The 24,968-nt window shown below is 39.8% G+C and overlaps 2 protein-coding genes and 1 non-coding gene across 3 annotated transcripts in view; 2 read left to right on the plus strand and 1 right to left on the minus strand.

Annotated features, from left to right (window-relative positions):
• Nucleotides 1–17,225: 17,225 nt before the first annotated feature.
• On the minus strand, nt 17,226–18,883 carry LOC143298126 (nonsense-mediated mRNA decay factor SMG9-like). Its single transcript, XM_076610842.1, has one exon. The coding sequence runs from the start codon at nt 18,817–18,819 to the stop codon at nt 17,359–17,361; it is 1,461 nt and encodes a 486-aa protein (XP_076466957.1). The 5' UTR covers nt 18,820–18,883; the 3' UTR covers nt 17,226–17,358.
• Nucleotides 18,884–18,996: 113 nt separating this feature from the next.
• On the plus strand, nt 18,997–19,069 carry Trnav-cac (transfer RNA valine (anticodon CAC)). The gene has a single exon. It is a non-coding gene; the product is annotated as a tRNA-Val (tRNA).
• Nucleotides 19,070–19,555: 486 nt separating this feature from the next.
• Nucleotides 19,556–24,968, plus strand: part of LOC143297586 (CTP synthase 1-like) — a 29,286-nt gene continuing 23,873 nt past the window's right edge. The window contains exon 1 of the mRNA XM_076609993.1: nt 19,556–19,642. The gene's annotated coding sequence lies outside the window, so the exon portion shown is untranslated. The remainder of the gene's footprint in view (nt 19,643–24,968) is intronic.

Consider the following 24,968-nt stretch of genomic DNA (forward strand, 5'->3'; position numbering starts at 1 on the left):
TAATCATCTTACTTACAGCTAAAATGACTTTTTTGCCTCCTTTGAGCATATTACACACACACACACACACACACACACACACACACACACACAGAGAGAGAGAGAGAGAGTTTTCGGCTGTTGTTTCCTTGTTTGTTTTGTTGTTGTTTTTGTGAATTGATGTTGTTGTGGGTTTTTTTTGTGGGACCCCCAACCTCATAGCTAATTTTCCCCACTTACTTTTTTTCCCCCTTTTTTCTTTTTCTTTTGTTGTTGTTGTTGTCACACACACACTGCACTGACGATGTTTTGGGGTGTCTGTTGTGAGGCCTCCAACATCCTATTTTTCCCACTTTCTGTTTTTTCTCTCTACTTTGTTTTCTGTTTTTCTTTTTTCTTTCGTTTTCTTTTTTCTGTTCTTTTCTGACTTTAAAAAAAAGTCTTCTTTCATTTTCTTTCCTTTACACACATTCAGGCACAGTTCTTTGTTTGTCTTTCTATTGATGGGCAACATTTGTCGACTTAAGTGTACGATTTGCCTAAGACTTTTTTTAACAGAAAAAAGTTATTTTTTTCTGTTTATTTATCTATTTAAAATAATATTTATTTATTGCTGCTTAGATGAGGTGTAGCGTATATGGATTCGTCCGAACGCAGTGACGCCTCCTTGACCTACTGATACTGATACGAAGACAACAATTTGCTGTTTTGATTATTATTATTATTATTATCATTTTTATCATTATTGTTGTTGTTAGTTATTAATATCAAGTTATTATTATATTATTGTTGTTGTTGTTGTTATTATTATTATTATTATCATTATTATTGTTATCATCAATTGTTATTATCATTATCAACATCATTAATATTATAATCATTATCATTATTAGTAGTCATTATCATCATTAATATTATGGTCAAGACTAAGAGAGAGGGAGGGAGAGAGAGAGAGATCGAAAATAAAAGATCGTTTATCTGTTTGCTTTGTTTCGTTTTGTTTGTTTGTTTGTTTGTTTTTAACAAATAGCACTCTTTCCCATACCTATTCTCGCAGTTTATTGCCAAACAATGATTAAATATTTTGCTGAAAATGTCTAAACTCTACTATTGTCCAGCAGTTAAATGTTCGCTGCCAGCCTCTAGCAAGATGCCGGAGAACCGGCTGCCGCGCGCGGCGGCCTGTTTCTGTTATCTCGGGTGCCATTCCTTCCCATTCAGCTCAGTGGGGCAGATTAGTGCGTGGCGAGAGCTCTCAAAGTCAAGTTACTGTCGGCCTGTCGCAATAACGCATGACCCTCGAAAAGACCATGAAGGACGTCACCGATAATTCGCTAAACTTTGCATGTTACATTTAGAAAAGAGAAGAAAAGAAAAGAAAAGAAAAGAAAAACAGAAGTACATTTCTTGCAATGATGAAGAACAACAAAGAAGAAGGGATTGAAATGCGAGTGCCCAGTAGCGGATCAGGTTTTAGTGGGTTCTAAACTGCAGCTGTAATAACTCAGTCTTAGTCCATAGTGATGGTGTCCGTTGTTGAAACAAAAAGGGAGTAACTCTAACACGTTACTAAGGCAAAACAGGAGACGCAACTCTGAAGTCTTAGTATACGAACTTGAAGGTGTCGCTACAAACAAGACATCCAGTGTACATAAATCAGTTTTGTAATAATTCATCATTACTGGTGTAACGTTTCAACTGTGGGCCCTAGGTACTGCAGTGTGTAACATTTAAAAAACAACAATACACATAGCAAAAGAAAGAAAGAAAGAAAAAAAAAAAAAAAAAAAAAAAAAGAGCGGGGTGGGGTGAACGTTAAGCTTACGACAGCCTCTCTCTCTCTCTCTCTCTCTCTCTCTCTCTCTTACACACAATATATAATAAACACTGGAAACTATAAGAGTTAAACACACTCCTAAACCAGCTTGATGTTCCAAAGAGTTGAAAGAGGCACTGAGGCTACATTAGAGACTATCTTAAAGAGCAGGGCTAGCACGAAAAATCAAACAAATTGACTGAGAAATGCAATAAACTCGCAAAAGCGCAAAGAAAGAGAGGATTATTATCATTGAAAGAAAACCCAAAATCAGTATGGCAAGCTATAAACCAACTCACCAACTAGCAATCTTCGTCAAAATCAACCGTGATCAAAGACGTTTCTGTGAATCAACAAAATACACACTTTTCCACTATAGCCAAAAAAATTATTACCACAGATTACACAAAACTGAATGACCTTGAAATATTAAAATTGTATTGTCATAAAAACACTTCAATCAAATTGAATATTCCACCCATAACAGTATCTGAAGTCTATAACTACCTTATCCAACAAAAACAGATAGGAACCCGCGGACTGGATAGCCTCGACAGCAGAATTCTTAAACTAGCTGCTCCAGTTATCACGGACACATTAACGTACATTTTGAATCTGTGTATTGACAAAAACTACTTTCCGAACGCATTTAAGAAAGTGAAAGTTATTCCTATTTACAAATCAGGAGACACCACCGATCCTTCAAACTACAGGCCAATTTCCATTGTTTCTATTCTTTCAAAACCACTGGAGAAGCACATGAACAAGCATATTACACATCGCTTTAATGTCAATGAGCTTTTACATCCAGCTCAGTCTGGTTTCAGATGAAAGCATTCATGCCACACAGCATTGATAAACATTGTAGATGACTGGCTTAGCAATGTCAGTAACAGTAGATATTGGGGTGTTTTATTCGTTGATTAATTTTTTTTTTTAAAGCATTTGATGTAATAGACCACAACCTCTTACTTAGAAATTTGAACTGTATGGTCTGTCAAACCATTTGTCTTAGTTTGCTTAAATTCTAAATGACAGACAACAACGCGTGACAATGAGTACATCAATCTCCGCACCAACAACACTTAATTATGGAATTCCTCAGGGGTCTGTTCTAGGCCCTTTACTATTCTCAATATATATATAAACGAACTATCGCTCCATATGAAATCCGTGTGCGAACTTTTTGCGGACGATACAACAATCCACACTTCTCATACTGACATTGTCGCTCTTGCAACAGACTTACAAGAAAGTACTGATGAACTCGTTATATGGACCGAACTAAACCACATGTCTCTTCACCCTCAAAAAACAAAATGCATGTTAATCACAACCAGACAAAAGAGGCAAAACACTATACATAATTTTCCTCCCATCCAAGTTAAAGGCGAACCTATTGAACAGGTCAGTGATCATAAAGTTCTGGGATCATAATTGACAACAATCTCACTTGGAATCCTCACATAAATTCCCTTTGCAAAAAGACAGCCCTGACAACCTATCAACTATCCAAAATGAAACATTTCTTTGACCTTCATTCACGGAAATTATTATTTTCAAGTACATATCTAGTCTACAATAGATTATGCATCAACATTATGGGACTCCACAAGTGCGAACACCATAAAGCCGTTACAGAATCTTCATACACGGGGGCTCAAGCTGGTACTCCTTGAAAAGACTTCCCTTTTAGACTCAGACTATAAACAAGCGAATATTCTCCCACTAATCCGTAGATTAGAGTACAACAAAGGAATCACGATGCAAAAGATTATGACAGGTAATGCACCACCAAAATTTTCTGTAAATTCATCAAGGAATACCCCCAAAGTCCATATCCCAATTCCAAGAATTGACTTGTTCAAATCAAGTCTGGTCTACTCAGGCGCCACCCTATGGAACTCACTCCAAGAAACAATTTAACAACACCATTGCCCAACCACCTTAAAAAAAAACAACAACATTGCCTGTCCCACCTTATGCCATAATGTGTAATGTAAATTGTTCATTTTAATGATACTGCTTGTCAAGTGTGTATGGTTGACTGAGAACCTCCCTCACCCTCCATCCCCCACTCTGGTCTGTAGTGCAGTGCGTATTGTGTGTGTTTGTTTGTTTGTTTCATTCTGTTCATTTTTTCCTGTGCATTTTACTAACACCATGCTTGTACCTGTATGCCATGTATGTGCGCGCGCACGCGTGTGTGTGCGTGTGTGTGTGCGTGTGTGTGTGTGTGAATGATTTTTTTCTCCTCTGTTATGTATCTCTACTAACACCATGCTTGCTTTCATATTATTTAATATTGTGCAGTGTAGACCCTATTCAGGGCGCGGATTGGATGTAAAAAAAAAAAAAAAAAAAAAAAAAATCACACCTGTGCTTATATATTATCCTTGAAATAAAGAATTTGTCTTGTCTTGTCTTGTCTCTCCCTCTCTCTCTGTCTCAAAAGACAATTCGACAATTCTTGATTTTTCCATCTTAAATGCCTCCTTAATAAGGGTGTTTTATGTGTAGCCGTGTACCGAGTGGTTATAATAGGGTACGGCACAAAAGACTTAACTAAATATGATTGATTGAAGGATAGACAAGATCCCACGCACAGGCCAGGAACATATAGAGGCCAGTCACAAATGGGTTTTTCTATTGTTTTATTTACAATAGTTATGAGAACATAAGAAAAGAACTAAAAGGAAGACATAAAAAGAGAAGACCTAAGAGAAGAGAATAGAAGAGAAGAACTAAGAAGAAGAAGACAGTGCCTGGAATGACACAAACAAATGTCATAAGCACAACATGTCGACACAAGTGACTAGTAAAGCACATGTATACATGGAAAGACTATCACTCGGGTTTGGGATACGCAACAACATAATGCATATGTGTGAAGACCAAACGCTGACATCAAATGACATTTCTAATACATTTAAATAGCTCAGTTAAAGTGATTGAAACAATTAATCCAACACTATCTTGTAATCACAACAGCAGAATACTGTACTGAGCACACTGTAGCAGTACAATTGATATCAGCATGTAAAATAATACATGAATAATAAACAAGATAATAGAATCAGTGGCTTTGATATTATACTGGCAAACTGATAGACCAGATAGTAAGTGAAGCACCATCATGGTTTAACCATTAAGTGGTGAATGAACTTTACGCACTCACTAGAACATTCTGGAACAAACTACTAGTGTCCAGAGACGTCACTGACTGTGACGTTAAGAATCAAATGGAACACCGCTACGAGCATATGACGACATGGCAATTTTCTAGATCAATCATAGCCGAGCTGTGACTAACATGTCAAAGCAATAACTGAACAAAGCATTAACTGAACAAAGCAATAACTGAACATACTCATATGAACACAAGTACTGTGTCGAATAATCCAATTTACAAATCAACACATTCTACACACTAGTACTTACAGCGATACGTAGCGAAGTGTCACTGTTGTGAGAACACACCCGACACACTGCCCGCGACACAGCAAGAGACAAAGAGAGCAGGTGCTGGCCACGGCTGGCTCGGGTGTGGAAGTGACCACTCATCTACTACTATTGGAGTTTAACGACCTATTGGCGTCTACACCCTTAAGGTCAAGTTTGTTCGGTTGGAGTTGATTTAATGCAGGTATTTGTTTGTGTGGTTGGGGTTGTATGTATTTGGTGGTGAGGGGGTTGTATGTGTGTGTCACTGGGGTTGTATGTGTTTGATGGTGAGGGGGTTGTTTTTGTTTTGGCGGGTGGGGTTGTGTGCGTTTGGTGGTAGGAGTTGTTCGTTTGTGTGGTTGGGGTTGTGTGTGTTTGATGGTAGGGGGTTGTTAGTGTGTTTGGTGTGTATGGGGTTGTGTGTGTTGCTGTTGTAATGGGGTTGTATTGGTATGATTTTGAGGTTGTGTGTTTGTAATGTTGACTGCTTGTGTTGTCTGTGGTTGTGCTGTGGTGTATGGGTTGGGTTTGGTTAGTTTGCCTTATGAGGATTGTTTGTGTAGTTTGTGGGTCTTGCGTTTCGTTGTTGCTAAGCGTTCTGCTTTTTTGTGTTGGTGGTGTTGTTACTGTTTGTGGTGGTGGTGTTGGTAATTTTTATGGTGTGGTCGACGGCGAAGGAGGAAGAGAGCCCGGCGAGAGGGGGAGCGCCCGGCCGCCCCCCAAAGAACCCCGCGGCGGCACCCGGCCACCACGCGCCCCCATCAGCCGCCCAACGCGCCGGGCATGTGGTCGACTCTTGTGTCACTTGTCACTTGTACATCATGTGTCTTTCTCAGTTGTGACATTTGTTTTCTTCATCGCACAGACCACTCATCACCCGCTCGGCCATTTTATACAAATTAGGCGAACTACAAAGACAATCACGTGGGCTGCAAACCAGATCGTCACTAATCTGAAGAAATCCGATGAGAACTGTGCTTGTTACAAGGTGTTCAGTGACAGATTTCTAGATGATTACTGAACCGATTTGCATCGGATAAGTTGCGAAAGAAAGAGCTCAACGCCTACTTTATAATGAGTGTAAAATGAAGTGTTGATTATTTAAGATGAATTTATAATCTTAATTTAAGTCACCTGAACAGGGTCAGTTTTAACGAGTTCGTCGCTGAAAATTACAAACTGCGTTAAATCAGTTTCACGTAGGCAAACATAAATGGAATAGATTTAAAGATGGAATGAAGACGATTCTGCCAGTATATAATACTAGTAGTTTACTGATCTGACAAAAGAGCTATTAATTAAATACTGTGGAACAGAAACACAAGTTTGCTCTCAGCCAATGACGTATCGCGACGCGACACTGGTCGAGCAGTCAGCAGGTGGTCTGGCCAGGACAAAATGATGTAAGCAGAGTGACGTCACATATTCTGTGCAAGGGTTAGGAGGGTAAACGTCGTCTGCTCTGGCTTGTGCGTGAATAGTGTTGGAGCAAGCATAGCGCGCTTGGTCACATATGTATTTTTAAAAAAATTGTAAAAATAGCACCGTTCTATTGTGACAGGACAATAAAATGGCCTCTCATACGAAACAGGAATGTTTGTTACCGACTGTGCTGAACTGAGTGGAAGGGCTAGGTTATCTCCCTTCGACCACTTGGCTTATGCTTCTGAGCTATCGGGGACCCAGGTTGACTTATGTCCTGGAATGTCTAGAACTAATTAATGAGGGGTTATAAGCGTCCTTTGTTAATTTTCCCGCCATTAGAAGTGCAGGGATATCTTTTTTTGTTCTTGTATACCAACCTAGCTTGGCCTAGTTGGTAAGGATTTTTAAAAATCTTTTTGCTTTAGGTTAGAGTTTCTGAAAATTTGGTGTTTATTATTTTGTGAACGATAGTATTTTGGGGACTAAATCTGGGGGTAATACAGTGTGTTGAGGAAGGATGAAAATAGTACATTGCACATCTTCTTAGAGTTCTGGATCACTTTGGCTCCAACCGCTGGAGAGACAACACCACAGAGCAAGCAGGTGTTTTGTGGAAGGGGAGAGACTGGGTGACTTAGGTTCACCGGCAGAATGTGTGTGTGAGGCTGACAGGCAGTGGGCACAAGTGCCTGTGGGAACAACTTAGTCCTGAGGTGGTTTTTTATTTTATTTTATTTTATTTTATTTATTTTTTTAGTTTTGTTAAGTTTTGTTATGAAATTGAATAAAAATTTTGAATGGAGAATTGGACGTGAGTGCCACGGTGGTACGATCGAGTCTACATGCGTGCTTGACACAACAACCCATCACACCTCGTCCCCCAACATAAAATACATGCAATGGCAGTTCATGTGTTGATTAATGAGATTCTGTGTGTTTTGTTATTTTTGTTTTTCTTTCCCACAAATTGCACCATGGTGGTGTTTGTGGAGAGACAATTGAACGTTAGAATAATTTTAAGTATGACATGAATAGCTGTGGATCAGCTTGAGGATGTTGGTGTTGTGTTTGCTTCAGTTTTCTTCAAGCTTTAGATTTCAGATCTTGTAGGTGGACCTAATGATGTTTATTTGTTTTCTTTAGTTATTGATAGTATAATTAGTTGGGGTTTTTTTGTTTGTTTTTGTTTTTCTTTTTTTAGGCTTTTGCTTTGTTGACCATGGCAGAAGAACAGCAGGGCTCTTCTTAGGAGAAGAAGAGAAAGAGTGGAGAGCTGTGATGCCCACTCAGTGGCTAGGGTACCACTTAAAAAAGACTGACGCTCACGAAAAAGTGGGGAAGCATCTCCTCCAAGGTGCTTCGAAAAGAAAGGAGGCCCATGATGGAAGCAGAATGTCCCCTGTCTTGAAGCTGGGAGATCTATAGGACCCGTCACAAAATCAAGGACTTCTGGGGTGATTTGGGTTTTCAAGGTCACTATTGTCCCCGGCAAGAATGGGGTGCCATTTGTCATTCGGCCCATGGGTTGGAATTGGAGAGGAAAAGTGGGTCGCTCATTCAGAGTTGAAACGTTATTTCCCTCCGGTGCATCTGAAACCCATGGGAACACGGGACCATGTGACCGCAGAACAGTCTGTACCAGAAGCCGATGTGCATCTGGAATGCCACAACATTTTTGCCGGCACCTTCTGGTGTCTCAAGACACCGGTGGTGTTCCGCTCGGGCGAATAAAGGCATTCCCCCGAGATGGCAAAGCAGATACTGAGAAAAGAGAAGCAGCGTGAGTTTAATCACTGCTGATTGATTGGTTGGTTGGTTGGTTGGTTGGTTGGTTTGTTTTTAATTTTTTTATTGACACTGTTTGCTCTTTACTTTTTTGTATCGACGGTGTCAGTAGATTGCTGTGTTAAAATGCTTATGCTGGGTCCATGCAAGTTGTCTGGAAGGTGAGACTTGCTGCAGTCAGAGCGGGTATAAGGTTTCTTGTTTTGCTCTGCCCATGGTTATGTTGGCATTGGTTGTGTTGCGGTATCTGATGGGTAGTACTTGCTTAATGACAGTAAATGATATTTCTTTGTGTATTTCTTCAGTGTTCCCATAATGTTGTGTTATTATATCCATGCTTGATTGTTTGCTGATCACTGCAAGTTGTACTGAGGGAGGACAACTTTTTTTTCAAGGACATTTCTTTGTTTTGTTTCACTCATGGTTGTATTTGCCTGGTTTGTTGTATGCAAGGGATAGTGTTTGGGTATGTTGTGACCGCATATGGCTTATAAAAAGCCTGGGTCATAACGTTCGCTGAAACGCACCAAAAATTATTGTCTTGCAGTGTCCGGTCAGGAAGACCAAGGAGTCACATGGGGTACTCTGAAGGGGTCAGGAAGACCCAGGAGTCACATGTGGTACTCTGAGGGGGTCAGGAAGACCAAGGAGTCACATGGGGTACTCTGAGGGGGTCAGGAAGACCAAGGAGTCACATGGGGTACTTTGAGGGGTCAGGAAGACCAAGGATTCACATGTGGTACTCTGAGGGGGTCAGGAAGACCAAGGAGTCACATGGGGTACTCTGGGGGGTCAGGAAGACCCAGGAGTCACATGGGGTACTCTGAGGGGGTAATGAAGACCGAGGAGTCACATGGGGTACTCTGAGGGGGTCAGGAAGACCAAGGAGTCACATGTGGTACTCTGAGGGGGTCAGGAAGACCAAGGAGTCACATGGGGTACTCTGAGGGGGTCAGGAAGACCAAGGAGTCACATGTGGTACTCTGAGGGGGTCAGGAAGACCCAGGAGTCACATGTGGTACTCTGAGGGGGTCAGGAAGACCAAGGAGTCACATGGGGTACTCTGAGGGGGTCAGGAAGACCGAGGAGTCACATGGGGTACTCTGAGGGGGTCAGGAAGACCGAGGAGTCACGTGGGGTACTCTGAGGGGGTCAGGAAGACCGAGGAGTCACATGTGGTACTCTGAGGGGGTCAGGAAGACCGAGGAGTCACATCTGGTACTCTGAGGGGGTCAGGAAGACCGAGGAGTCACATGTGGTACTCTGAGGGGGTCAGGAAGACCAAGGATCGAATCACATGTGGTACTCTGAGGGGGTCAGGAAGACCAATGAGTCACATGGGGTACTCTGAGGGGGTCAGGAAGACCAAGGAGTCACATGGGGTACTCTGAGGGGGTCAGGAAGACCGAGGAGTCACATGGGGTACTCTGAGGGGGTCAGGAAGACCGAGGAGTCACATGGGGTACTCTGAGGGGGTCAGGGAGACCCTGGAGTCATATAGTGTTTTCCTTTGTAATCTGTCCTGTCTTTCCCATCTGGTCTTGGGTTTTGATCTTCTAGTCTGTCTTCTCTGCTTTTCTGTTGTGTAATTATTTATACGTGGGTCGACTTTTCTCTTCGACATTATTATTTAAAATAAAAAAATCACCTTCAAACTGACAAGTTGTTTCCCTCTGGTCTGATAAAGTTCACCTCTGCAATCTTTCAAGAGCCTAAATTTTCCCCTCTCGGGTCTGAGTCATCTTCCCTCTGGTCTCGTAAGATTGTTGCTCTGGTCTGATATGTATTGTTCATTCTGTTGTAAAAACTCCACCAATATTGTCATGTCTTTCCAACCTCATCTCAGTACTTTTCTTACTTGTCCTCTGTGGTGATGTATCTTGTACTCTGTGGTTTAAAAGTCTTTCCCCTCCCGTTCCATGGGTTACTGACACTCATGAAGTCTTGACCCCCTCCCCCCTTTCACTCAGAGCCATCTAGTGTGTTGGGTGTTTTCCCCTCTTGTCAAAGACCTGTTGTCAAGGCCTCTACTAAGTGCAAAAAGTGATTATTTCAGCATCTGTCCGAGAATGTTCTGCTCTGGATTATTCTGCTGTATATGTCTTTCCTTCAAGAGTTTGTTTTCCCCTGTCTAGTTATGTAAGTCCTTCACTGTGGTGTAAATTAACTGTTTCATTATTGTGTAATGAGTCTTTGTCCATTCTATTCTGCTTTTCCGATAAGAATCCCTTGCAGGAAAGGGGCGTCCACTATGGACACAGAATTACACTGCCCTGCTGCCCATGCGTGTCGTAAGAGGCGACTAAAAGGATTCCCTTTACTGCCATTTTTTCTTTGTTTCTGTCTCCCTCTCTTCTATCTACTCCCCCTATCAAAAGAATCTTTTATTTTTTTAATTAAAAAAATTACATTGTTTTAATTTCTTTTAATTAAAGGTTTTACACAGATTGAATGAGACATGAGTGAATGGTTTTTAAAGGTTCTTTTGATAAACCTTTTAACATTCTTTCATTTTTTTTCTGACTGGTTGAAAAAAAAAAAAAAAAAAAAATCAGTGACCGTTGATGCCAGCCTTTAAGGATCTCCTGCGTCTCTGTAAGTGTGTGCATCATGCAGCACTTCAGTTCAGGACCAAGCGTGGGTGGTGTGCATTATGTTCCTGTGGTTGCTAGCATGGCCACATCCTGTCAGCTTCCACACGGACACAGAGCACACGTCAGTCAAGCCTCAGTGTGTGGCCGTTCCCATGCGTGCTTCTTGTGCTGGGGTCACTGGCGTGGCCTGACATCTCGTAAACTCGCTCAGCACACGGAGCACACACGTACATCCACGTAAGGCTGTTTTCCAATGTGCTCCCTGTGCAGGTCCCTGGCGTGGCCTGCTGATCTCCCGTAAACTCTTAACACAGGGAGCACATTGGGTCCAGTCATGCATGGTTGTTGGTGTGCTCGTCTATGCCTTGGGGTACGCCCGTCGAAGGCCCCTTCAACTGCCCCAAGGCACAGGGTCAGTATGCTGGACACGGTCACACGGGGCTGCCTGTTCGTGTTGGCGCAGCTGCATGTTTCCTGTGGGTCCCTGGCGCGGCCAGACATCTAAACCCTGCCTTCTGCACCTAACATGCAGTCCTCCCTGCCCCTTCCCCTCACCTTCCCAGCCCCCCCCCCCCCCATTCCCCCCCCCACCCCACCCAGTGCCACGGTCCTGGCCTGCAGTGCTCCATGACGCCCACATGAGCAGAGAGGCAGGGGGTCCCCATGGCTGGCATTCACAGCCATGTATTTAGTTCCTTTTTGTGTGTGTTTTAAAAAAAAAAGTTAATAAAAAGCTTTGATTTTATGATTGATTTTTTTTTTTTTTAATAAATACCGAATCTGTATGCAAGTTGTTTTAATTTACTGTAAATATGTTGATTTTACTGTTGTAATTTTATGTTTTTATGCTTTATTTGTCTTATCTTTCCTGTGTTGTTTTACAGCTTTGTATTCTTTTATATAGACTTAATCATCAGAACTTGTATTTTTATGTTATAATCAATATTTCAAACTATATTTTTAAGCATTTTCAATGATTCTTTAAAATTTGATGTGGTCTCTGAGACATTGTTGAATTAGGTGGTTTTTTTTTTTTTTTTACATTTATTTTAAATATCTTTATTGTTTTGATATCATGTTGACTGAATGAGATGAGGGTGAACTGGTTTTCTTTCTTTTTAATTGACCTATTAATTTTATTTTAATTTGCCACAGACTGAGTGAGATATGGGTGAATTGGTCGTTTTAATGTTTTAAAAGACCTTTAAATCTGATATTAATTCGTCACAGACTGAGTGAGATGTGGGTGAACTGGTCTATTTAATGTTTTAATTGGCCTTTAAGATTGATTTCAATTCACCACAGACTGAGTGAGACATGGATAAATGCATCTTTTTAATATTTTAATTGACCTCCAACATTGATTCTAATTTGCCTGAGCAAGCATGGGTGAATTGGTCTTTTTAATGTTGTTCTGACTGATCTTCTGATATTGATAATCAGTTTGCCATGGACTGAGCTTAACATAAGGGCATAGGTCTTTTAATGTTGTTTTGACTGATCTTTTAGTTTAACATTATTTTTAGTTCCCTGCAATTTGTTTTCAGAACTTTCACAAGTTCAACCCTGAAATGTCCGTAAGTGGTCACCTGTGCTGTTAAAAACGTATTATTTATGACTGTCCCAATAATTGGTTTTGATACTTGAAAGCAAAAAAAACAAACAAAAAAACTTGTCCAGTTACATGGTAAAGATTTTTTTTTTTTTATATTTCAGATGAAAGCTTTGTTCATTTTCTGTCTGTCACGAATAGCCTATTACTTGATCCAAATACTTGTTAAAAGTTATTTCAAATAAAAGGTTTGTCCATTTTCTTTGTAACATCTGTCCTTATATTTGGTCATGGTCCAAATACTTTGTAAAGGAATTAATTCAAATGAAAAAATATTATTAAAGCTTTGTCTCTTCCTAGTGTGTGTGTTTTTAGAATGTATGCAAAAAATGTTTTGTTTCTATTCCTCCCCTACAGTCCTGGGCTTGCTCTGTCAACTGCATTACATAACACTGGACGTCTGGAGTGTGAGTGTTTGAAAGTGACTGTTATATCTTTTTTATTTTTATTTTGGTTACATGCAGGTCATGAGCACCAGCTGTTCAGCATGCCTTCTTCATCTCTCTTTCACTCTGTGTGTGTGTGTGTGTGTGAGTGTGAGTGTGTGTGCGTGAGTGCGTGTGTGTGTGTGTGTGTGTGTGTTGTTTTAATCTACTCACCACACAATTCTTGGTCTGTGTGTTCTCTGATAGTGACACACAAACGATTACTTTGTTTCTTTAATGTTTGATCAATGCTTCAAGGCTTTTTCAATGCTCCAATGCGAGCTGCTTTGTGTGCATCTCCCCTGTGTGTGGGAGCATGCATACATGTGCATTGTGTGTGCATGTGAGTGTCTGCACATGTGGCTGTGGGTGGGCAGCTGCATGTATGTCAGTTGGTACTTGTCTGGAGTGGAGTGGGCTGGAATGAGAGACAGAATTATGACAAAAACAAAACAAAACAAACAAACAAAAAAGCCCCCCCCCCCCCCCCCCACACACACACACACAAAACACCTCCAAAACATACACCCATCCAGTGGATAGAATGCAACTTGTCTGATCATTATTTCAGTAGATCTGCACCAATTTCTTGAACAGTATGTAGAAAGAATGAATTATTTGCATTATTTCTGGGAAAAAAAGCTGATGAAACCAAAACATTACTGTGAGATGCTTGGGCAGTGAAAGCAACTCTATAGAAAGTATTAAACAATTAGCTCAGTGGACTAAGGACTAAGGAAGGCAAATGAAATACATCAGTGACAAGTGTAAAATACTACCTATTGTTAAAAACAAAGAAACAGAGTTTACAAACACACAAAAAACAAACAAAAAAGTCATGCCATTTCTCCACACCATAATATTATAATATTCATATATGTGTTATGGAACTGGCACTGAACAGTCATTCACAAGTCCAAAACACTTTCAATTTGTTTATTTTATAAACAAACAAACAAACAAAAAAAAAAAAAGTCACATTGATTTCTCACTTTGTGTATACCTTTCATCTATTCCCTGCTTGGTTTTGAGTACAGTTGAAAAATTATTTTTTTCCAAACTACATTAGTCTGTTGACTAACACACACACACATCAGCAAAAAAGTGACACAACAAAAAAGTGATTCTATACACCCCTACCTATCTCTCTCTTGGACACACACACACACACACACATTCACCATTTGTGGAAACATTCTTGCAAAGCTAATAAATGATGAAGTGACCAACTTGAAAATGAGGGTTCTGGGTTTGATTCACCCTGGGTCCAGAATTACTACTCTCCATTCCACCAAATACTGACTGGCGGTCTGGGTGCTAGATTTCCAATATGAGATGATAAACTGATGTCCTGTAATTAGTGTTAACAGCATACACTTAATGCATGAAAAGAAGCCTTGGCAAAATTCTGTAGAAAACTCCACATTGTTCAAAAAGGAAAACAAACACAATGTACACGCAGCCAAATGAAAGAAAGGAAGGAAAAAAAAAAAAAAAAAAAAAAAAAAAAAAAAAAAAAGGTGCTGCACAATAGTGATGCATCCTGGTGGATAGAGCAGACCAAATTTCACTCAGGGAAATGAGTTCTGACAAGAAATTAACAATTATTACAGTGCAATAATACTAATATTGATACAACACAATGGTGAATGCAGTGCAGCACTTTGTTAAACAGAAAAACAACAACATTTAAGCACCCGTTCAATCACACTAATATTCCACTGCCTACATCACGTATACCATATTCAAGAAAAGAAGAAATCAGCCAAGAAACATAATTCAGAAAACACAATCAGTGTAGTGGAATCCATCTGCTCACCCTTTCAAACACACACTCATTTAAATCGAATTACCATCACTCCTCTGCACTATCATGAACCATTCCACGTCACACACACACACACTTTAATACATGTATTCAAATACTTAACAGTAAACTACATTACTACATAAGAATATGTTCCTTAATAAGGGTGTTCTTTTCTCTTGTATTGAGAAAGTTGATAATAATTTGAACAAATTACCTTGAACATGAAACTGATTTATCAAGTTTCCTTACTTTCTTAAATTCAAGTTTTCACAGTCAAGAAATTTGTTAACTAGTATTACTTGCAACCTACTTTACAAGAGTTTCTTATAAAGTACTAATTGGAATAATGGAAACATGCAGTCAAGATTTTTCATCATATGTAATGTAGGTCAAGGTTATCCCAAGTCTCACAAATTCAAATAAATCATAGGTTAAATTATTAATTTAAAAATAATCAAATAACTTGACAGAAGTCTGGACATTAGTTTTTTCCCCACGACTTTCATTTCAAGCAAATTATCCATTATTTAAAAACAACAGAACAATGACACCAAAACTGTTTAACAGTGAGTTGGACTGGCTGTTGGTTTGTTGAACATTTGAACAGTGTCAATAGAATGATAATACATTTTGAAACTTTTCCTGGTATAGTATTTCTTGTTCATTAGAATAATAGAAAGGTCCTGTCACGTCTACTAGTCACTCTACATAAAAAAACCATTATCATATTAACCCTCACTGGCTGTTGCTTTTGACTACACACAGAAGCTCATGTGGGTCGTCCACAACCCATACCGCTGTCGCTTTTGACTACACATGGAAACTCATGTGGGTCGTCCACGACCCATACCTTTTTGGAGACAAAAACCTGTATATTCCTCCAAAGCTTGTATGGGTCGTACATGACCCATACTTTGTAAATAAGACAAAAACCTGCATATTCCTCCAAAGCTTATAACAAAATATAGAAAAGGAAAACATATCATAACAACTGATTACACACACATGCGCTCGCACACGCACACACAGACTCAGACAAACACATACACTCAGAAGAAACACATGCTCACGCATTCACACACACGCACATACACACACACACACACATAACACCACATGCACATGCATACAAACCCTACTTTTGCACACAGAGATAGAGAGAGAGAGAGACAGACAGACAGACTGGGGAGAGTAGTGGGGTAGTGAGGCTATTGAAAGTAAAACTTCTTTATTTTCCTTCACTAATTGCAAATTAAACCTTCTGAAATTACTATTAAAAAGGTATGGGTCGTACATGACCCACACGAGCTTTCGAGGGGTGACCACGTTTTTTCCTCTTTAAAAAGCATGGGTCATACACGACCCACACAAGCGTCTGTGTGTAGTTAAAACGCCACCTTTAATTACTCATTAACTAATTAATGAATTTTTTTCTTTTTTTGTGTGCAAAAGTTGGCCTTTTAGGTGTAGGAAGCATTTCTGAAATTTTGTAGAAAAACATTAAGAATTGGCTGAGATATTTGCATTTTTGTACCCTTCTGGGTCATGTACGACCCACGACAGCCAGTGAAGGTGAAACACACAGATTTAAAAAAAAAAAGAAAAAAGAAAAAAAAAAGACGACCCTGAAGGATAATGCATACATGTATGAACACTCACATAGTATACACATTTTTATGCTCAGGCCTCAGAAAGATGTTGACCAAATTGAAGAAAACATTTGTATGGGGAAATGGTGAAACTATAAAAGAAACAGATTAAAAAAAGTGCGCACACCCACATTATAAAAAAAAGACAAAAAAAGACACACACACAAAAAACACCACCACCCATCTTATTCTGCCAGCACACTGTGTAAAGAAGACACAGTCACATATAGTTCAGAACATTTAATTAAACAGCAGATGTTTTCCTTTAAAAGCAAGGATCTAATTAAAATTGACAGAAAAAAAAGATTAAATCTTTCTCCACCCTTCAAAGAAAATATTGCATGACATCTATGCATACGCACATGTGTGTGTATTTCGTTTTATCTCTGTTTTGTTACCTTGTTTAAGTTGTTATGCTGTAACTGAAACTACAGTCAGCCCTTTAGTTTAAGTTGAAAATAAATCAGTTGCAAATTATAAAACATAATGACCAGTAAGTTATACATCCAACATTAAAATAATGAACATCATGTATACAACAGTGTGGTATTCTGACTTTCACCACATCAATGTGATTCTGTTCTCGTCTTGTGATGAATAGACTGTACACATCATAATATAAACAAAAATTTTGCAGAGAAATCATTAAAAAAACACAACAAAAACAACAACAACAAAACAACAACAAAACAAAAAAAAACAAAAAAACAATGATCAAAACAAAAAACATAAAACCAGCCAATCCTATTGTAATCAAGTAAAAGTAAGGAACACAATTCAACCAATCAACAATCAGTGATTCAGAGTACCTGTCAAAACTTAGGGCAAAAGTCTATTGTATTCAAATATGAGCTGAGATTTTTTCACTGCTTCCCAGGTGCGAGCAGCAAAGTGAAACCAGTTTCGCTCAGACAAGGGAGATGGAGTCATTGGCAGTCTTGGCACAGCATAAATCTGGTTCCTCAATGACCGCAGTATGAACGCAAAGCTTGGAAAGCCTCTGTACTCGGGCAGATTGGTCAAGATGGATTCAGGCTCTGCTTTGTAATACTCCATTGTGGGCAAGAGGAAGAGGTTGACGTCAACAAAACAACTTTGCTCTTTCGCTTTCACAGCTGAGATGATTCCATCTTTGTGCATATTCACAGCACCTTGATAGTGTAGTTTTGATGAGCGGAAGATGCTGTGAAGTGTCAGTTTCATGTCTGTGTAAGTCTCTGGCGTGAAATCGTCTTGGTTAGCTTTGTTTAGAAGAAACACAACAGTTGGGTGAAAGTCAGTGGCATCATCTTGGTGACTGCTGCTCTGTGACCCTTCATGGCTGCTGATGTGGGTTTGGGGTCGCAGCATTTCTGCTGTGAGTAAAGACCGAAGGAAAGTCAGATCAGTGAACCAGTCCTGAGCAACAATTATCACATGGCACACAGTCATCAGAAAAGATGCAATCTGCAGTGACTGCACCTCCACACAGGTTTCTGTTGAAGAATATTCTTGGGAATACTTCTTTTCCTGTCGGATCAGAACATCCATCACTGAAGCACTGAACACTGGCTGCGTATCAAGCAGAATGATTCTTTCTGGTGATGCAAACATCTCCACACCTACACTTTGATGAAATGCATCTTCCCGAGTTTCTTTGACTTGTGGATGAAAGATGTAGCTTCTGTATGGATCTTGAGCAGTGTTTCCAGCTAACAGCGACAAAATTGTAGACTTTCCTGCTCCTTGCAACCCAATAGCCCCAACAACAAGATAGTCAGTCTGATCCAAAAGGTCTTCAATTCCTTCATCAATCCAGCGAAAATTTTCGTCAATAATCTGTATACTGTGTTTCATTTCCGTGGGTGGCACAAGTCGATTCTTTCCTGATTCTCCACTCTGCTGAGATGTTGAGGTGTGCCGCTGTGGTTGAGGGGCATGCGACGTTGGATAGGGGTGGGTGGAATGGGGTGTGTTGGAATCCGCTGACGCAGAGACTGGGGTGGAAGCTGAGGGGGCAGAGGTGCCGCGATTCTCGTCTCGCGACTTTAACAAGAAGATGGGTTTATTATCACCAGCAGCTCGGGCAGTGCCATGTTGACTGTCAGCCTGAACGTTGGTTGACGCCGAGTCGCCTTGGGTAAGGGACTGGGAAGTCCCCGAATCCTGATCATGCTGGGAAACAGTGGGTCGTGCGAGCCCCAAGATGATCGGTGCTGGTGGCTTAGGAGCTGGTGTTGGCGATGGGTCGGTGTCCCGTGAACTGCGGCTTCGCCTCTGCCACCTCGCACTGTCAGACATTCTGAAATGTCTCTGGATCCTAACAAACCTAGATAATAGGTCGTGCAAGCTGAAGTTATCGTGCCGGAAGAGTGATGGACCTTATGTTGATCTGTTTCTATTTTCACATAAAAAAGAGTACACAAAGAAAAGAGCTTATTAGATATATGTTAATTATTATCTGCCCCTCATTTCAGCGGTTCGGTAGTGTAGTGGTTATCACGCTCGCCTCACACGCGAGAGGTCCTGGGTTCGACCCCCAGCCGAACCATTTTTGTTTTTACCCTAAAATTCCCTATTTCCTCTCTGTTGACTTTTAAAATATCAATTTATTACGGTTCCTTTTAGTGAGAATATCTTGGGAATGGAACAGCTTTTGGAAAGACAAACTGCACATACACCCTGAGAGAGAGAGAGAGAGAGAGAGAGTTTTTCTGTCTTGTTTGTCAGGTTATGTTCAGATTGTACTTTTAGCGTCAGGACATGACGTTTGTTTCATCAAGTTGATAATATTATATTTGGGCTTATATTTATCTGAGTCAGAGAACGTTCCAAACGGATCGACCAATGCTTCAAACTGGTTTTGTTTGAATCAGAATCAGAATCAAGTTTAATATCAATTAAACCTGAACAAGGTTTATAAGACACGCATGCAAAGTTACATGAAACCACATGTGTGGTTAAACTGTCTTTTTTTGTCTTTTGTCTTTTTTTTCCCCTTTTTTTTCATGCGAGATAACTCTGAACAAATGTCAGGGCAACCGCGTGGTGGCTGACAGAGAAGGAAAGCGCGCGCACACCTCATCTGTTCTTCTTAGCAGAACTTGTAGACCTGCCTTTCAAGGTAACGGTTTGCATGAACTGATCTTTTGTTTGTCTAGAATTATCAATCTCGCAGGCACATTTCAGAGAACAGCCCCCCCCCCTTTTTTTTTTAAACAGGATTGCACACATGTTTCGCCAAGCTCAGATTCGGACTGACTCAACCAGTCGATGAGTCGATCGACTGGTTGAGTCAGAAGGACAGCAGATTTTTGTGACTTTTTTACCTCTCAGACCCTCAGTACATATAAACTTGTACAATTCTGTAGTTAGTACTTAGTACAAGGCTATTAGAAATTTTGATACACTTTTGTAATGACGGGGTATTCACACACACACACACACACAAAAACAACCTTTCCATTAATTCCAGTCACAAAGCTGGAACTGCAAGGCGCATGTAAATCTCTGTGACACCATATTGCCCAGGTCGCTGAGAGACCACAGAGCCAGACACTTTAATCCGACCAGTCACAATCTCTTGGTACCTAGAGCCAATTTTTTAATGTTGCAGCTTCCAGTGTCACTTAACACTGACAGATCCCAGCAATTAATTGTGTGTGTGGTGTGTGTGTGTGTGTATGTGTGTGAAGCAGCTGTAGGAAATTCCTTTTCTGAATACTTTTATGTTTTAAGTTAAATCATGTTACATTTAAAATAAACTTTTGATAAATGATTTTGTAAGTACCAATTTCTTCCAGTAAAATCACCAAAAACTATCGCACTTTCATATTGTTTATATCTTGCTTCTCAGTCTCTTTGTAAATATTTCTATGTTCTGTAAAACTTTTTTTCTTTTTTTTTTACCTCTCTGGCAGTGACACAGATACCATATTGTATTAGCATGCTTTTTAAAGATACTTTGTATTGCTTTTGTTTGAGACCAAGAACAATTTAGCAATGAATCAAATTCAATATTCTGGGCAGACAATAAGAGCATTCACTGATTCAGTCAGAATTTGTCACAAAAACCATTCACAGAAATCACAGAATCACAAAAATGTTTGGCTATAGGCTAAAAGCCTTTTGCCCTCGTAATCAGTGTCCATTTATGTGCTTTTGGATCACTTGTTGTGAACAAACCCTTGTTTAAATCTGGCATAGTGTATACTATATTTATCTACAGCTCAGTAAAGATTTAACTCTGTGGAAAATACATGGTTCTTAAACTTTTTGTCAATGTGATTTTTGAAGGCGTTTACCGATGGTGCATTGATGGTGTCATAGGAAAGGTTATTCCACAGATTTATGATACGGTTAGTAAAGAACTTGCGGAACTGGTTAGTTACGAAATTAGTTTTGTTTATTTTGAAGTTGTGCCCTCGAGTTTTATCGTAGTTAGCCATAGTAAACAATGAAGAGGTGGTGCAAGGATCATAAATATTGTGCATGATCTTATATACTTCAATGAGATCACCTCTTAATCTTCTAAACTCAAGGCTAGGCATATTAAAAAGAGCCAGGCGCTCCTCATAACTAAGATCACAAGTACTAATAGTATTACTAGTTATACACTTGGTAAATCTGCGTTGAACTCCTTCAATCATATTTATGTGCTTTTTAAGGTAAGGGCACCATACTGAGTTTCCATATTCAATAGTGGGTCTAACCAGAGCTTTGAACAATGGAATCATAATTTCGGGAGATTTATTAGTTATAGTTCTCACAAGAAGACCAGAAATTTGATTTCCCTTTTTCACTATATTATTTATATGTGCCTCAAAGCTTAGTTCTGGGTCCATCGTGATCCCTAGATCTCTTTCCGCTGTTGTACTATCCATTGTTCGAGTTACCCCCTTTTCCTGTATTGTGTACTGATACTGTGGATTATTCTTTCCAAGGTGCAGAACTTTGCATTTCTTGCTGTTAAATTGCAACAGCCAAGTATTTGTCCATTTAACCAGATTATGTATACATATTTGCAAGTGATCTCTATCTTCTGTATTTCGGATGGCAGAGTAAGCCTTGGTGTCGTCTGCAAAAATTTTTACTTTACAATCTACCTCACCAGGCATATCATTTATAAAGTATATGAACAAGGTTGGGCCAAGAACACTACCTTGTGGTACACCACTAGTTACCTTAACCTTTGATGATTTACTACTATTTACACTTACAAACTGTGATCTTCCATTTAGAAAATCTCTGATCCACAATAGTAGCTTGCCTTTTATCCCATAGCCTCCTAGTTTATTCATGAGTCTGTGATGGGGAACTGTATCAAAAGCTTTCCTTAGATCAAGGTAGACTGCATCGACTGGTACCTTCTCATCTAGCATGACTAACCAATCTTGTAATGTAACAAGTAGTTGTGTAACACACGAGCGCCCTCTGGTAAATCCAAACTGTTCTCTAGATAACAGATCATGTTTGGTTAAATGTTGGCAGAGAGCGTCTCGAATAAAACCCTCAAAAACTTTACAGACAACTGATGTTAGACTGACTGGACGATAGTTACCCGCAGAATTTTTGTTACCTTTCTTAAAGATAGGACGTACTTCTGCTTCTTTCCAAGCTTTTGGTATTTCACCCTTATCTAGTGTTCTATCAAACAAGATCTTAAGTGGGTGAGCAATAACTTCAGCAAGCTCTATTAATACTCGTGGGTGTATCTCATCAGGTCCTGGGGACTTTGATGGGTTTAGGCTCTTTAGAGCTTTTTTCATCTGTTCAACTGTGACCTCCACGTTGGAAATTTCAGTAACCTCTGTCTTACATGAAAACTCTGGGACATTTACGTTACTCTCCTCGGTAAAAACACTAGCAAAAAATCTGTTTAGCACAGCTGCTTTTTCTGAGTCATTATGTGTTAAGGTACCATCTTCCTTTCTTAGATTAGCAATTTGTTCTCTTGGCAGAGTTTTACTTGCAACATAACGGAAAAATCCTTTTGGATTATGCTTAGATTCTTTAGCTAATTTAGTTTCCTTAGCTTTGACGTTTTTTCTTGACTCCCATTTTACCTGGTTTCTAGCACGTGCATATATTTTATAGTTCTCACTAGTGGGATATTTCTTATATTTTTTAAAGGCTCTACGCTTTTGATGAATTTTATCTAAAAGTGACTGGGGAATGGGATCACGTCTTTGTTTATTAGAGGGTCCTTGTTTGAATGATTTTTTTGGAATAAATTTGTTCATGGACTTTATTATTACATCATGAATAAGTTCCCAGGTTTCATCCACAGATGTCTCATTTTTCAAAAGGTCATCCCAGTTTATCTCACCTACGTAATGCTTCATGCCTTCGTAATCTCCTTTATCTAGTTGATATTTCACAGAGTGACCAAATGGATGTTCCCACTTGATCTGAACATCAAAGTAGAGGGCAGAATGGTGGCTCTTCCCTAGAGGGGGCCAGTAATCCAAAGTGTAGGTGTTTTCATAAGAGTTAGTAAACAACAGATCTAGCACATTAGGTTTTTGTAAACCTCTATAATGAGTGGGCTCGGAAGCCATTTGTACAATGTAATTTTGTTGAACACAATCCAAAAATTTCGTAGCTGGGTGGCCCTCATTTTTACAACTTACCACATTTTGCCAGTCAATTTCTGGATAATTAAAATCTCCAGAGACAATAACCATGTTTTTAAAACTGTTAAATACATAGTTTAATTACACTAGCATGATCCTCATAATCTGAGTTGGGGGATCTGTACACTACACCAAAAATGATGTGCTTGTTACTACCAGGTAATGATATTTTACAAAAAATTGAAGGAGAAAAGATCCTTTCAATTTCTACAATCCTGGACACCTCCCACCCTTCCCGCACAAACAGACTGACACCTCTTCCCTTGTTGTTTGTAAAACCTGTATAACCAGGAAGTACAAAATTTTCAATTTTAACCTTGGAGTTTTTTGGTAATACTTCAGTTAAAGCAATAATGTCAAAGTTGTGTATGTTACACAATAGTCCCAGTTCATTTAGTTTGTTTGTCAGCATGTCAGCGTTTGCATAATAACATTTCAGAGAAGAAAACTTATGAGAAAAAGAATTGTTTGTTGGTCTATGTACAAAACACGTATTTACATTGTTCTTTGTTCCCTCGGCACTGGGAAGTCAAATTTGGGCAGGGCTACTTGCCACTGCTCCTCCTGCTTCTTCCCTCCCCGCTAAGTTCCCGTCCCTTGCGCTCTTGATTAAAGCATCTCTTTCAGCACGAGACATCACATCACCTTTATGCCAGACCACATCCTCTCCATTGTCTTTCCGCTGTCTAAACTCATCTCTCTTAACTTTATCTGCTTGTCTTTCTTTCTGAGTCTTGTCAGCAGCAATGCCAACAGACTTGAATGAGTCATGCTCTCTCAGTTTCCTGGCATTTCTCAGGATGTGTGTTTTGCATGCAGTATTAGTCAGAATGACCTTGATTGGTCTGGGTCTGGGGTTGGGATCACTTTGAGTTTGATCCCTTTTTCTGCCAAGTCGGATGATGCCATTCGTAGCCACTTTGCTACTGTCAAACTCTGGACTTACATGTGTAAGGATTTCTGAGATCTGCTTTGCATCATGCACAGCTGTGTCTCCCTGTGCCTTACTCTCACATTCTTTTACATTGAACAACACAATGTTGTTCTTCCTTTCCTCCTTTTCGTGCTGCTCATCGAGGTACTCGTTGACCTGCATCCGGATCTGATTTTCTATTCTGTCCTCCTTTTGCAGCAGCTTCAGGATTGCCTGGTTCTGCTGTTGGAGGGTTTTAACAATTTCAAAGAGTGCCTCCAGCTTTGCCCCCTGCTCTGCTATTCTGTCTCCAGGAGTGACATTTTTGCACTCTACCTCACAGAGGCTGCAGAACCATTTGAAACTTGTTGTCCTGCACAAAGTATTGCTACAAAGTCCACTGATATCCTGTATCTATGCAGATTTGTCCTTCGATGAAGTTTTGTTCAGTGAACATAGACGTACTCTAAAATGGTTAGTTTATGTCTAGGTTATAAAAAAATACTGTTTGAATAAGCATACAGCAGGCGGAAGACCCCTTGCTTCTCAGTTCTTGATAATGGTTTGCTAACTGGACCACCCGGAGTGAGTGTGGAAAGGGGATTTGCCTAATAATGTAATATGCGAAAAAGAATCAGAAACTGTCCAGCAAAGACAGTGGTCCCACTTCCAGTCAGCAGATTCACGCAACTTTGCAGGCTTTGAAAATGATTGTAGATAGGTATGACGATAGAGATGGGTCTCTCTTGTCTGATGATTTGTTTGAACATGAAGATGGTGATAACAATAGTGATGAAACTGACATCAACAGTTGTTGACTGGTCAGTCTCATCTCGCAGTCATTATATTTGAGCAGGTGACAGTGACAGAGATATGGGTGAGTGTGTGTAGTTTGGGAGGGG

This window comes from Babylonia areolata, chromosome 23 (assembly GCF_041734735.1).
Source record: "Babylonia areolata isolate BAREFJ2019XMU chromosome 23, ASM4173473v1, whole genome shotgun sequence".
NCBI classification, from domain to species: Eukaryota; Metazoa; Mollusca; class Gastropoda; order Neogastropoda; family Buccinidae; genus Babylonia; species Babylonia areolata.